The sequence below is a fragment of the Periophthalmus magnuspinnatus genome, chromosome 11, assembly GCF_009829125.3.
Source record: "Periophthalmus magnuspinnatus isolate fPerMag1 chromosome 11, fPerMag1.2.pri, whole genome shotgun sequence".
NCBI lineage: Eukaryota > Metazoa > Chordata > Actinopteri > Gobiiformes > Gobiidae > Periophthalmus > Periophthalmus magnuspinnatus.
This window is the reverse complement of record NC_047136.2, coordinates 22,389,208-22,405,487: the sequence shown is the minus strand read 5'-3', so window position 1 is coordinate 22,405,487 and position 16,280 is coordinate 22,389,208. Positions and strand designations below refer to the sequence as shown.

Below are 16,280 nucleotides of genomic sequence, written 5' to 3'. Positions count from 1 at the left end.
GCTTTCTATGTGATCACGGCTCTTCTTCATCCTCAGGAGGTGGGCCTGATCATGCATGGCTTCCTCTACCTCCTCTGCATCCCCAGTGCATATCTGCTGCTCAGTATCTACTCTTTGGTCAACATGAACAGCGTGTCCTGGGGAACCAGAGAGACAGCACCAGCACCAGGGACTGCCCAGCCTGCAGCCTCCGCCCCTGCTCTGAGCCCCGTGCAGAAAGGTGAGACCTGGTTCAGTCAATCACACATTTTAAGCTCAGTTAAGGGTAAGTGTGTCAAGATTATCTGGTTTATCAAGATTATGCAGGTCACAATATAACAGTCCACTTTAAAAAGTCAAAAGTAAATACAAATACTTGAATTACAAATGTTTTATTTTAGTAGATTTGACGTGGCAAGTAAAATTATTTATGGAACAACACATTTTGCACTCTTACATTATGTTATGTCTTATGTTGTTTGTTTCCTGTTTACAAGGTGCAGTCTGAAACAGAATCATACTTTTAAAACATATATCTCAAATCAATTGCAATACTTTTCAGAAAAAATGTATGTTAATAATGTTCACCGATTAACCATTGGTGAATTTGTTTTTGTTTGTAGCCTGGAATAGCTTCAAGCAGTTCTTCCGCAAAGGGGCCTGTTGTCAGAGGTGTAGGAAAGACAGTGCAGACGAGCCGATGGTGAGAGAGGAGAACCCAGAGTCTCAGTACCAAGACCAAGAGGACCTAGAAGACCCAGAACTACTGCCCCATAACACAATCGTGGACGATGTGGCCCCTATTCAAGCCGAGCCAGACCAGTATGTGCCACTACATTAACAGATTATAAAAAAGATTTGACCCTAAGGAAACTGTATAATAATTGGTAATAACTGGTTAAATGAACTTTCAGTAATCAAATTCACAGGTTTAAAAGTGCACTGTGTAACTTTTTTGGTCCTCTAACAGCTGGTTTCCATGGAGATGTTATTCCTTACAGTATAGAATTAAATCTTTACCTTTCTTACATCAAATTAAATATCAACGTTTTCTTTGCTTCATTAAAAATACCTTGGAAAACATTTTTACCATGAGTGGGGTCACTTTTCCATAGATCTGAAATGTCACCTGCTTGTCTACAGGGAGATACATAAATTTAATGACATACTGTGGAACATCCCAGGTTTTGCAATAACATTTGCATGGAAACAAGAAGGTGGCAGATGCTCTACCAGAAAAGTTACACACTTAAGCTTTAAACATGACACATTTGTCATCTTTTTCATAAGGATTTAAACATTGCATTACAAACCACTGATGGGTGAACGTGTTTTTCAGGTATCCAGAACCTGCCCCTTTCATTCCTGTCCAGTGTAAGTCACCACACGGATAAAACCATGACTGAAATAATTATACGTGTTTGTATTTTTATAATGTCTCCTTTTCCTTCAGGCTGGGTCACTCAGGTACAGAGTGTGTCCGATGATATGCGTTTAGTAGAAGACACTCTTGAATCGGTAAGAAATTATTGCATTTGATTTGATCTTTGTTAAGGACTCAGGTGCAGACACAGGAACCATAGCTAAGATAATGCAAAGAAATACTACCAATACATATTTAAAAAGCGCTAGTCTTATTTGAATTAGTGGTGCACAATATAAGCAAGAGATGAGGTTTGATAACTGTTTACTATTATGATAATGTTCTTCTTTTTGTTCTTCTGATAATGTCTTTGTTTACAATTCAAACTGAAATAAAAAAGCAACTAAAGACTAAACCAAGACTCAATCATGTCTAATGTAGGACTTAGGGAATAAGGAATAAGTAAAATCATGAATAAAGTCTGCCTTTTTGTCTATTTTACTTTCCAAAAATTGTACACTTCTGTAAAATTGAGAAGTTTGAGCTGTTGCAACATGCTATTTCCTTGCAATATTGTTTATTGAGTCAGACATGTGAGTTCAAATACACATTTTCTGAATCTAAATTCTGGTTTTACCGTTGCAGGACGAGGAGCAGTTTTTCCAAGAGTTGATCGTTCGTTATTTGGAACCAGTGAATCTTGACAAACAACAACAACAAGAAATGATGGATGGTCTTCGGAGTCTTAGGAATAAGGTAAACTGCAAGAAATTCAAAAAGATCAAAATTGGCCCTATATATTGGCCCAACAATATGGTCAGAGCTCATCAGCGACCGGTTGCTCTTATATAGAGTGTCTGGTCTTGGTGGAGGTTTAAGTACCATATTGTTTTATGTGTCCCACATAAGGTGAATGAACTGAAAAATGAAACATATTCATGCAGAATCATTATTTCAAAGATAGCACTGCACTGTTGTTTTAGATGTGCAAAAATGCTGCAAGTGGCAGATTTTTTTAAAACTGAAGAAAGTGCTATTTTGATATGAGATATTCATTTATTTGATACTAAACCTCAATCAAAATGATTTTAGGACATGTTTTAACACCCTTCTGTTGGATTGACATAATCTGATCTGTCTGTTTATTGTTACTGGGATACTCTAAAAATACATCAAGATTTCAATATTGCCCACCTCTAGCTTCACAACAACAATTCAGTATTTTCCTGCATATAATCTCGCACCTACATTCCCAGTTTTCTAAAAATCCCTTGTTTTTCCAGGGAAACTTTGTATACTTCATGATCAACGCGTTGTGGTTGGTGGCTACTTTTGCACTGCAGTACAGGAGTGACCTCGTGGGCATCCGGATCCCAAAGGTGAACATTAACCTCGAAGAGACAGGAGAATACATGTTGATCGAGCCCGTCGGAATCATGTTTATACTGGCCTTCGCTCTACTTGTCTTCATTCAGTTTATAGCCATGCTCTGGCACAGGTAAGCAGTACTTATGTAACCGCTTCTCATATTGCATTTGAACACTTTTGACCTCAGTATATTAATTCAACCACTGAATAATAATGTGTCACTTTTTGTCCTATTTTGGATCATTTCTTGTTGAGAACTACAGCGGAAAGGATGTAGTCCACTTTTAGACCTGGTTTAGTCCCAGATTAGACCTGGATCTGGTAGTACCTGGACAGCCAAATCTTTTTTTTTTTTTTTTTTTTTTTTTTTTTTTGGTACTTGGTGTGAAAAATTTGACAGCCCCTGGAATAGGGCATTTCACTGGTGGAACAGAAATGATAAGAACTGTAGCAGTAGAACAGGGAGCCCAAAAAGTACCGTAAACAAACATTCTTCCTTACAATGTTTTACCTAATGTGTACTTTGTAATATAGACTGAGTACTGGGGTGCAGACCTCTTAGTCCCAGTCTATATGACAATGTATAAATTAGGTAAAACACTGTAAGTAAAGATTTCCATAACAATTCACACACAAAAAAATCACATTATAAAAATCATCTGATAAATTAGGACTAGGACTAGAACTTGTCCAGGACTAGACCAGGACCAAACCAGATCTAGAAGAGAACCAAATCAGGTCTATATCATGACTTAACAGGAACCCAGCCAAGACAACTGTGTGGACGTCTTCGATAACTGTTCAGTCACTAATATTGATTATAAGTATTGGCTGCACTAAAACAGAAAAAATAAATAAATAAAATCTGTGAAAATCAAACCCAGGATCTTATCATTAACTGTATAGTAAAAAAAAAAAAAACATTGTCAGAATTTGGATACTTACAAATACATATTCCTATCTTTCGAATGTATTTTGAATAATTTTGTAACATTTAATTTTATGTTTGTTTTTGTCTCTCTTTTAGGTTATACACATTGATTCATTACATCTCCTTCTTGGACACAGAGACCGAGAAGCTAGAGATTCCCAAGATGGATCCGAAAATGGAAACTTTCGAAGCCTTAAAAAAGGTATTTATTTAAAAAAAAACAAAAAAACAAAACAAAACGTTGACTTTAATTACTTTCATTAAATTTAATTATCACAATTCAATGTTACATTAATACAGCAGCAAACACCAAACATTTACTTTAGATTTGAGCAGACGAATAAAATAATGAGCGGTTCCTCAGTTAATTTTTAAAGAAAAGTAGTGCCATAGTCAGATCGGTGTTGTTTTATGAAATGATTGCAGTGATGCTAAGACCAGTTCACAGATATTGGTGTAATGGATGTGAGTTTCTGTAGGAGGGGCCGTGTTGACCAGTCTCACAGAACAATGAACGGCTGAACGATTTTTGGAAAATGATGTGATTTTTCTGACAAGCATTACAATTGCGATTAGATTTTCAGTTTGTTTTAACAGCAGGATTCTTTTCAAGGTTCACATTTCAACCGCGCCCAAAAGACTTGACAGAAAGACTGATAAAAGAAGTGACAAACAAATACAAGAGTTAGATTTCAGAAGATATTTGTACAGATCTGAAGGATGTTTGTGGAGGAAATTGTGGTGGTTGATTTGATGGTGATTAATCTTGCCTATGGTCTACGGTCTGGTCACAAATGGACCCGATGAACCTAGAATGATCCAAATTTGACAAACTGGATCCACTGACATGTTGCTTTTCCTGGAGACAATATATTTATTTATTCAGTGGTTTGTGATTCACTGTGGTTTATGGGGAAACTGTTATTTTATGACCTTTTCATGTCCAGGGTGATTTGAGGTTAGTGATAGAAAAACATATTGGCATGCTGTGTAAAGAATATGTCAGACACTGCAGATATTTGTTTGTTTTGTCATGTAGTTTGGGAGGTGTCTTCTTTGTTATCATCATATAATCTGTTTAAAGAGCTATGTTGGTTTCTTTATACTTAGGAAGATAAAACACTAGACACAAAGGCAGCAAATTTCAGTGTTGTAGTTTGAACAGTTATTATTAAAATGACTACAAGCCAGAGCCAGGGCATCCAGGTATCAAAGGGCGGCAAAGACTGTATTTTTTCATTAAGTGACATTATTTTATGCACCTAAAATGTGGTCTCACCCTTTTGCACCTCTCTAGACCTGGGCCTGTTCTGCCTGCCTCAAACTGCCACAAAACCTATACATTTTGCACAGTTGTATTTGCCAAAACCAAATCAGTTTTACTTATATGGGTCAAATTTATTTACATTGTAGCTTCTCACTGAAGGCACTGAAATATGAATGGACATATGTGGAAACAGAAAAAATACTCTCAAAATAACTCAGAACTTGTTTTAGAGTAAAACAATTAAAAAACAGCCACACTTTGCTTTGAACCCTGGTTTGCATTTCCTGACCCTGACAAAGGACAACTGTGGAGGGAAATCATTTCAGTAGACGTGCTGTCAACAAAGTAAAGGGTGTCCACTTTGAGGTTTAGTATTACAGTAGTAGTAGTAGGAGGAGGAGTAGTTGTAGTCCAGCAGTGACATATTCACTTATTTTTAGAAATGAATTGCTCCATTATTAATTAAATGTTTGGCTATACAATGTTTCTGTTCAAACCAAGCCCAAATGATAATCTTACCCATTTTTCTCCTCTTTTATTGTTCTTTTGTTTATATGGGAGGAGCAGGTAAAAAGGAGTATACTAGCGCTCATTCAAGCTAATATTTCATTTGTAAAAAAATGTGAGTTGATGGATAAATTATAGGTCTAAACCAGCTCTTAATCCGGTCTAATGCAGTTCTCAGGCAAGAGTAAACCTGGTAAGGCTATGGTGAAAGTGTCTAAACTAGAAGACAAAACAAGGTTAAAAGCACAGAATTTCACACCAGCTGTAGACTTGTGTTTGGTCCTGTTCAAGTTTGGTTTAGTCTTGGTTTAGTTCAGGTTTAGTTTTGCATTCAGTTTTAAGTTTTTGCATGTAAAAATATTTCCCAAATCAGGTTTAAGAAGCCCCGATCTACACTCAAGAATGCATTGAAACTTACCACACATGTCTAAACTGGGAGCAACCAGAACTAAACCAGAACTAGCACAAGTCTAAACCAAGTCTAAAACATGACTAAACTAGGCTCAAACCAGGACAAGTGAATGCACCCTCACTTAGTTCTGTCTCATTGGCCTCTGGAGGACATGACATTTCACAAAACCGTATTTGCAAAGGTGTTGCACAACCAACACACAAAAGCAGAAGTCTTGTTTTCCAGCTCTGTATTCAAATGACACCTATAATTGTCCTTTTAAACCTTTTGATATGATCCTAAACTGACATCCATGTGACTGTAGCTTTGTCGCTCATAATTTTACAACTAGTAATCTACTTTGAATAAATAGAGTGGAATTTACAACCTATTAAAAGGCACCGCTCCCTCAACATGGCATTGTACTTTACCCGGAAAATATTTTAATTAGCACTGTTAACGTAATTTGCTCATGATGTAGGTGTGTTAAAATATGTTTCAATGTTTAATCATCTGCATTCCTCGCAGGTTGACGATGAGGAAAGTGATGACGAAGACGAGCTGTTCTACCCAAATCTACACGACAGAGAGCAAGGCGCAGACACAATGGTCTGAATAAAGCCAATGCAAATGACAGAAAGTTATACAGCACTTTAAATGCACCACCAGACAATGCACTGAAGACGATGAAGGATTGTATCGTGTGCGTTTTTTAATTAAAGAATGACTCAGGAACTTTTCTCCCTGATATATACAGTTTTGGCCCCAACTGCACTGCAGTTTTGGATGACTCCTTTTCTACACTAGTCCATTAATCAATCAGTATAACTTTATTTATCCTTGAGACAATTTAAAGCAACACCTTTCTGAGTTTGTGTATATATATATATATATATATATATATATATATATATATATATATATATATATATATATATATATATATATATATATATATATATATATATATATATATATATATATATATATATATATATATATATAAAGTTACATGGTGGAGCTTTACATTAGATCATGTTACAGTGACGGGGGAAGGGGCCAATAGAAATATCTAAACAGAAAACCCACAAAGGAGATGCCCATTCACTCACATATTCATACAGCAGTATATACAGAAACGGGGGCTACGTCTCCTTGGGTGTCTTGCCAAGGAGACAATGACAGCATTCAGTTCATCTAATGGAGCTGGGATCAAACCGCATACCTGTGGGTGAGAGACACAAAAGTGAACCTAATTAAATTATGCTGCTCAATTAACTGCCTGAATGATCTTAATGAAAACGTTTTGATTGAGTAGTACCACACCTTTCTTTAATTTGTGTGGTAGAGAAGCAAATGAACAGTTTTCAAGTGATATATGTTTCTTAATTACATTGACTCTAAGGGACCTTATGCTTGACACAAAAAGAACACAACATATTCCCATCAAATACTAATAGTAGTAAAATGTGGTATTGTTTAGTATAACATTTCAAGCCCCATACATAGATCCCTCCTCTCTGGAGTTGTAACATCCTCAAACAGTGGAAGGTGAATGTAACCTTATCTCAGGTGTACTATAAATGTGAACAAAGCTCTATGAAGGTCAAATGAAATGTGGTTATTTTTGTGTTTATTCAGAACATTCATTTTGTTTTTCTTTATCCTATTTATTATTCTTTATCCTATTTATTATTACTAATCTTTATTGTATTAAAGTGTTTTATTGATACTATGAATAAATATATGTGGTGTTAAACTAAGTATTCCTATTGTGAAGACTGATGTTATTCACCTTATTCTGGAAGTTGCCGTGGGCGCCGCCATCGTCAATCGGGTTGCATTATTTTGCACGGGGCTGCTGATTTATCTGATTTTGACAGCCAATACGTTCCATACGGACTACAGAGCTGTTTTAAAGCCTCACAGAGAATCGGTGAGGAACTTACCAACTTATATGGTGGAATATATAGAGACTAATGCATCCTTGAGGAGAATGACTTGCATGCTTCGTATCCCTGAGGATCAGAATGATGAAAAATAAGGACCGTTGCTGTAGTGATTAACAATTTAAAACAAAATATCATCTCTTTTGAATGGAAAAAAGTCCTCATAATGACAGATAAAATAAGAAATACTTGTAGAGTTGATGTAACGTGCTGGAAACAAAATTGATGCTTTTTATTTTGTACCATATCATTTTTTTTGCTAAAACTAATGTTATATTATTACTATTATTTGTAAGTCTAAACCATAAACTGTATATATCAATGGACACAGCTAACATGCTAGCCGCCACGTTCCAAATAAAAAAAGGAAGTGAGCATGGTCACGCTTCCGGCTCCGTTGACTCTCGCTCCAATTCACTTTCTATTCTTCTTTCTTTATTTATCTTTATTTATACAAGGGAACTCAATGAGAGCACGTATGCACTCTTTTTCACGGCTGCCCTGTTTAAAATACAATGCAAACAAACAAAAAAACATACCAGCATATAAGACCATATAAAAGATTAAAAACAGGAGCAGGTGTGTGTATAAAAGTTCATTACCCGATTATTAAATAGTGACTGTGGGACCAAAGTATCCAGTTTCGCTTGATCTTGAAATATGTTCTATTTTTATGAGGGAAAACAGCCAAAAGCCTGTTTTCCTGCCTTATGAAGTCAAGTGATCTGGTATAAAATACGTGATGGGTTTCAAATTCATCACCTGCAATGAAACAAAGGGCTGAGTGAATGAGCAGATCCAACGGTTTCAAAGCAGAGGCTGAAATCCCCTAATTCAATATGAAAACAATAGTTGCATGTGATTTTTTTTTCTGTAATTCACTGGGATGTAATATTTGTTTCTACAATAAAACGATTTTGATTTTAAACTGTTACATAATTCTGAGATATGTTTTTAGAGGTGGTGACTCTTTCAATCTTTGTACCATTTAGTATATAAAGATTTGTAGCTTGCACATCACTTAATTTTTTTTTTAGGAGAAAAAACCCCCCAACAACAACAAAAAACAAAACAAACATATCCTTGCAATATCTGTTATTACATGGAAATATGCCAGATTAGAGCATTTCTATCTTTTTCCAGGTGACACGGGCTGGACCTAGGCAGGTGCCACAACTGGGTGACCTTAAGTCCTTGTACACCAAGTTTTCCACTGAGAAATATATATATATATATTTTTCTCTTTAGTCCAGTTTAGGGGGAAAAGGATGTTTATAATTTCAGTCAAACAATGACGTCATGAAAACACATCTAAACTGTTTAATCTGAAAAGTCCCTGTGGCCCAATAAGACATATTAATGGTCCCTTAAGTAACGTTAGGATGGAGGGAGCTCACGTACTTGTCTCCATGGATATGCTATTGCTTATATTCCACAGTAAGGCATTAAATGTGTCTATCTTCATGGAAACAAACGGGTGGCACCACAAGATCAAGATACAGGTTAGGTCTGTGGAGAGGAGAGCCTCTAACTGTAAAAAAAAACAAAAACTTTTTTTCAATGTGCTTTCCAGGCAATAAAACACATATAATTGATTAAATGCAAGATAGATACATTTGATGCTTTTCTGTGGAACATTACAGCCAATTAATCTCTCTGGACACAAGCAGGAAGGCCATAAAAGTTACATAGTATGGCTTTAAATGATGAGGCATGTTTCATACCATATACAAACAACAATTCTGCTCTCATGGAGAAAGTGTCTGAAAACCAGAATAGACCGAAAAACCCACTCAGTTTCATTTCTTGTAACCTGCAGTGTGACCCTTATTTCTATGCTACTGTGATATTAATAAACTTACATAGAAACCCTCTCACTTCCCGTTTGTTGTTTTCCTTTATGTGTTGCAAAGGCATTCATTATCAGAAGGCATTTGAATAACCCATGCAAAACCACAGGATTTCCATCAAACCAGTTTGGCTAATTTTAGCAGCTGTGATAGAGACGGGCTTTATCTGGTTGTTACAGGTATGAAAAGATTAAATGCTTTCTCATACAAGCCTCAGTGGATACTTATCTCACTGCATGCATTTGACGTCAGCAGATACTTATCTCACTGATGAAATCAATTTGCTCATTTTGGAACAGCCTCAATTGTCTTTTTGCCATCATCATGGAAAGTTATTGATATTTTAATGTTTTTTCATGGTTTAATCAAATATTTTTTGAATCATTAAGAGAAACTGATGCAGAGTCAACATGCTTTTAATCATGTTAAAATGAATGTCATACTCATAGTTGTATTTTGATTGATTTACACACGTTTGAATATTCCTGCAGTGTTCTTGCGTTCCTGTTTTCACCTGTCTCCGCCCACATCCCTCTACATAGTTGCAATTGCTTTAAAAAAAAGTTAAGTTTGTCTTGCTCCATGTATGGATGTATAAGCAGCTCTTGAGGTCAAAATCTGTCTGGTGCTTACTGTGTGCATCTAATTAGAAAGCATTTTATTATCTGATAGTCAAAAAGTGTATTAGCATGCTAGTTGTTGTTAGTTTATGGCAAAACTCTGCTCTCAGGTCTCTGCTCTGGAGAGATGGGGATAATGCTTATAAACTCATCATGGAGAATAATTAGGATGCTCTGAATGAGGAATAACTTTTGACCACTGCAATCTGTTTAAATGAACCAGCTCTGTTTTACATATTTTAAGACAGTAAAAATCTGTTCTCTGCAACATTTGGGGTCCTGTTCATCCTCAGAAATCCCATAATCACTGTTACAGGTTTTGTTTTGGTGAGTCACCTGAATCAAGTGTGAAACATTTTATAACAACTGAAAAAGTCATTAAGTTCTTATATATTCTTTCACTTTCTCTTTAAAGAACAGATCCATTCTTCACTGCATTTGATCAACCAAACTGTCCAAAGCAGTTTGTTCAGAGTAAAAAAATATGATCTTCATCCATTTTATTAAACAACAGTTACGTTACTGTTCATTACATTATCTCGATAAAGCTTAATATCACACATCAAACAGATTTGATCAGTTTGATTTGTTTTGGGCAACTTGGCCTAGTCATCGCATATATATGTCCTTGGAAATAGGTAACTTTATTCCTGTACTGTATAACATTCAATGCAAAGCAATAACATCTCCATGGAGACAAATGATGTACCCTTAGAAAAGTTACATAGTGCACATTTAATATTGCATAATGCATTAACTATGGGCCATGTGTTTGCCTGGCAAATCCAGAATGATCTGTAATTTTATACAGATTAACATCAATCTGGTCCCAGCGCCCTCCACTGCGTTTGTTCAGTGACACATGAGAAATGTAGGAGCTCATTGGGGACTCAACATTTACAAACAAAATCACATTTCTCTCACCTCATGAACAGTTTAGTGCTTCACTTACTGATTCTGCAGAAATCCACATTGTTCCTCAGTATTTTAATCCTTTACTTTTTTCGATACAGATGCATGTCCCTGATTGGGTAATCCACCTGTCAATCATGCCCATCTGAAAATGGGGAGATTGACTGGTGACCAGACTCACATCTTAGTAAAGTATTTAAGAAGTATGTATTCTGGATCCCAGGCTACCCATATGCACTAACCATTCAGCCATAGTACTGTATAAATAAACCTAAAAACTCTTAGCTTTGAATATTGTTGCAGGTAAAATCATACACAAAAATACCTGAATACATTTTGTACAAATTAACCACTCAATCCATATATCATCTTTAACTCATAGTTTAACCACCTCCTCTGTGGGCTGCTGTGTTCTAATGTCTTCACAGGTTTGGTACCTTATGCTTTCATCCACTGTCCCCTCCACAGACTGAGAGGTGGGCCCATTTGCATCCTCTCCCAATGCCTTTTTGTATGCCTCCGCCAAACTCCGCCCCTGCCTGCCCCCGGCACACACTCCCATGCAATAGTACAGTATCGGATTCACACAGCTGTTAAAATATGCTACTCCGCTCGCTACGGGATGCCAGATCTTCACCACTATGTTCTTGCTGTTCACCATTTTCCCCAGCAGGAGGCAGTGGTATGGAGCCCAGCACAGGAAGAAGGCGACAACAAGCGTGACGAGTATCCTGAGTGGGCGGGATTTCTGTGACAGGAGGGTGCGTTTGATTCCTACACCAGCCATGATGTAACAAATAAGAATGACCAAAAATGGCAACAAGAAGCCACATAGAAAACGAACTAAGTACAGAGCAAGTTTGGTGCTGTTGTCACCATCTTTAGACTCTTTCACGTTCAAGGAGCACTTACTTAGGTTGTTTTTGTCCAAGTAAACTTGGCGATACCTAAAATAAGGTGTGCTGAAAATAAAAGCGAATGCCCACACACACACAGTGACGATACGGGCCACACAAACAGTGCGTTTAGTTTTGATGAAGAGCGGTCTACAAATACAGAGAGCTCGGTCCAGACTGATCACAGCCAGGAGGAACACAGAGCAGAACATATTAGTGTATTTGAAGAAGCCGTTGAATTTACAGACGAAGACTCCAAAAGGCCAGTGGTCGAAGAAGAGTTTTTTGACGAGAGAGGAGATCCGAGTGAAGCAGAAGATTAGGTCTGCTATGGCCAGGTTCACCAGCCACACGTTTGTGACTTTAGACTGAGAAAAAACAAAAACATGTTAGAAATGGTCAAAATAAGTTTTCTTGTCTTGAGCATATATAACTTTAAATAGATTTTTAGTAATACTGTGCACTACGGTCCTCACAGAAAATAAACCGTAAGTCTTGTGCACCATTTTTAAGTCCAACTTCACCAAACTTGTTTAGAGCATTTCTGTGGTCAAATTGTAATTCTCTGGGTAGTTTTCAGTAAAATACAACATGATTTTACATTGCCTTGTTTTCTACCTTAAGTTTGAATCCTGCCACCCAAATGACCATGGCGTTTCCAGGAATGCCCAGGACAATGGTGAGCGTGAACAGGACAATACTGATGTTGTTCATGATGGCATCTATGTCCACTTCCTGCTCTGCTTTGATGGAGTTCAGACTGAGCTGCGAGGTGTTCAAAGACATTGTGAATCTGTGGAAAAGATCTACAGTTATATTTTGTAACTTTTTGAGAGGTGAGTGTGCCACGTGCTTGACCATGTTGCTTTAACTTGAATACATGTAAGATATATGTTAAAACCAATACAATGGAAGTTTCAAGGTAAAGTAATGAAGACATCTTTATTGAGCCAAGCAGGTGGGGACTCTCCTTCAGAACTGCACCGTTAACATACATCATATTCAGACAGTAGGATTTTTGACTTCTGACAAACATTTTGTGGTTTGGTCAAACACTCCTCTTTGGGCTTGAAGCAGGGGTTAGAAACACCACATCAAACATGGCTGTAGTTTCTCGTTTTAAAATAGCTGCCACCTTATATTCACACGAATCAGAATTCTGCTCTTGTTCTGCTGTTCAGTTGAAGTCATTTGATAACTTTGTTGCATCCTTCTGCTTGTCTCCATGGAAATGTTAAATAAATAATACTCATCTATCCTCATTGAAACTGTTCCAAAGTTTGGTTTCTATTTCCATGGAATTCTGCAGTGATGTGCCACTTTTAGAAAGTTACAGAGTATTGGTTAAGTATTGTAATAAAAAGTTATAAAAAGCAACTACCCTCTGTGATACTTTGACTGAGCTTCACATTTCCACAGGAGAAGCTCTAATTTTAACTGTGTTTATCAGAGTCAGGTGCTTTGAGTCAGAGTCTACTTCTAAATATCTGTGAGTGAAAAAGAGTTAAGATAAAAGACACTTTTCATTATTTGGGCTGCTATTGGCCATTTTTAAATCTAGAAGATATACAATATCTATCTATCTATCTATCTATCTATCTATCTATCTATCTATCTATCTATCTATCTATCTATCTATCTATCTATCTATCTATCTATCTATCTATCTATCTATCTATCTATCTATCTATCTATCTATCTATCTATCTATCTATATTAGCATATTTTTGAAAAAAAAAAAAAAAACAAAAAAAACAATTGTGGAGAAGCCCAACCAGGGACGGGAGTTGAGAATTAGCTTTTGCTATAAACTCTATATGCATCACATCAGCTGCAATGTTCATGTTGTAACTATGTCAGATTGCATTGTCCCTGCCAAATAAATATATATATAAATAAATAAATAAATAAATAAATAAACAAAAAAAAACAACAACTGCAATGTAATTAGCATCCCAAAAACACATATTATATACATTTTAAAGAAGAAGTGGACAAAAGGCTGAATTTTAGGTCTGGTTATGATTGCGATCCACAACACATTTATTGTTTTGAATGATAGATACTTAGCTGTATTTAGTCAACAATATTTTTCTTTAGATATATTAATGATACTAAAAATATATGCAAATCAAATCCAGCAGGCAGCCAGGTGTCCCTGTCTTGTTTAAATAAAAAAAAAGACCTTACCAGTGCGAATGGTGCAATTTGAGATGAAGAGCACTGAACAGACACAATGCAGCTTAAAGAGGAAATGGACACATGTTGTTTAAGAGTCTGTGGTCAGTTAATATGACACACCCCCAAACAAAACAGCTGATCAGCAGTGCTCTCACGGTTTAACTCAATATCACACAGATCCGGCTCATGTCCAGATAATGATGTTGATTTTTATCTGAAAGTCATTTGGAAAAGCCTGTTAGAGGAATGGGATTATAATGTATACGGACATGTCACTTTGTGTTTGCATATCATGTCTTGGCTCTGTTGGAAATGCATGGAAGCTTTGACAATAATCACACTGCAGCATTAGGGGTGCTAATTTTGTAAAGATGCACTATGTAACTTTTCTGATGTGGGCATCTGTCACCAGCTTGTCTGCATTTACACACTATTGCTTTGCTTGGAATGTTCCACAATCATAGACTATAAAGAAGTGGACTAAAGGAGAGTGACGACACCTACAGTGTTCAGCTCCAGTCAAATGAAGCTCATTGAGGCTAGAGCAGTTATAGGGGCCAATTTGGAGCCAAGTTAAATACTAGGAATTCTGACCACTAGTATCATAGTAACCAAAGAGCCAAGTGAGGCTGTTGAAGATAACACCCCGTTCCGCCCGCACCGCTGGTTTAGCAGGGAGTAGGCGCTTAACAAAGCTGTCAATCAAACCTGTTGCTAATGCTAATGCAGGGCAACCTTGGGGAAAGAAGGCACCTGATATGTGTGTTATTAATGTTCATATCTTGAGTTACAATAGCAGAATAAAAACACCAGGATCATGTAGAGCGGGTTCATACGAACATTTTAAGACCAAAATGCCAACCCTGACAGCAACAGTTATAGACAGAGGCACAGTTTTCCAGTGTAAAGTGAATTGGAGCCAGAGTCAGTGGAGCTGGAATTGCACCCATGATCACTTCCTGTAGCAGATCAGCTATGTTCATTTGTATATACAGTCTATGTCCACAATATGGTATTTAACTCACAGAGTTTGTATGAATATGTATTTCGTAACAAATATATTTACAGCTGAACAAAACTCGCTGTTGGTAGGCCTCTCCACAGATCTGACATGTAACTTGGCTTGATTGCGGCACTTGTTTATAGTCTTCATATAGACAGATACGTTTAATGTTGCACTGTGGGACTTTAACAGACACTCCACCTGAGTTAATCTCACAAGAGTGCGTCTTCAAAATAGTCTCCTATAGGGATGACAATGGTCACGTGGTTTAAACGTAGGATCTTTAACTTGCCCGGGTTCATACTGCTGTGTCCCTGAGCAAGACACTTTGACCTCTCCAGTCCAGTTTCCAATATAATAATATAATGTAATGATCTGATATTTTGTGATGACACATTTTGTTGTTCTTGTTACCGTTAATATATTTTTTATTAATATAACTGCTTTTGTATGTGACACTTGGTTGCTATGCTGACAAGCTGACGTGAAGGCTCTGTTGGTTAGTTTCTGGTCTATTTGGAAACTGGTGGAAACTGCTGGTGTTTTGCTCTTGTTTTGGTGTGGGTTACGGTCTACAGTAGCTCAGAAGATAAACTAGAAGTAATCTGGTGAGTTTTCTTACTCCAGAATGCTACAATAATAATAAAATAACCACTTACTGGTCTTAAAACAATAAAACCAGTAAAACTAAATATGTAAAAAAAAAACCAAAAAACAATACATGTAGATGGTTATCAAGCCATCCAACACAAAAAGACATCCCCAATGACTAAAATAAATAATTAAATAAAGATTGTAATTAAAATTAGTTCTATTTAGTTGTGTATTGCAACATTATTGACCAAATGTGTAATAAACTACCGGTAAACTACAGTGGTATTAAAGTGACAAAGGCCCACTTTGTCACAAAATAAATAAATAAATAAATAAATAAAACGACAACATGCCACCAGTTCACTATGGCATGAATCAACACTGCAATAATATAAAACATCACTGATTACTATTGGACTCTTAATGTAAAAGTGGCTCTGTGTGGGAGGGAGTATTCGGCTACTGCATT

General features: G+C 36.6%; 2 protein-coding genes across 2 annotated transcripts; one reads left to right on the top strand and one right to left on the bottom strand.

Annotated features, from left to right (window-relative positions):
- Positions 1-51: 51 nt before the first annotated feature.
- LOC117378440 (chitin synthase chs-1-like) lies at positions 52-6,421 on the top strand. The gene is made up of 8 exons (XM_055225233.1): positions 52-220; positions 603-801; positions 1,319-1,353; positions 1,433-1,497; positions 1,988-2,098; positions 2,626-2,840; positions 3,738-3,843; positions 6,335-6,421. The coding sequence occupies exons 1-8, from the start codon at positions 52-54 to the stop codon at positions 6,419-6,421; spliced, it is 987 nt and encodes a 328-aa protein (XP_055081208.1).
- A 4,289-nt stretch (positions 6,422-10,710) lies between these two features.
- Positions 10,711-14,282, bottom strand: LOC117378328 (formyl peptide receptor 2-like). Its single transcript, XM_033974916.2, has 3 exons — positions 14,224-14,282; positions 12,652-12,826; positions 10,711-12,401 (listed from the first exon to the last, which is right to left on the bottom strand). Exons 2-3 carry the CDS (start codon positions 12,817-12,819, stop codon positions 11,514-11,516), a joined length of 1,056 nt encoding a protein of 351 aa, XP_033830807.1. The 5' UTR covers positions 12,820-12,826; positions 14,224-14,282; the 3' UTR covers positions 10,711-11,513.
- Between the last annotated feature and the right edge of the window lie 1,998 nt (positions 14,283-16,280).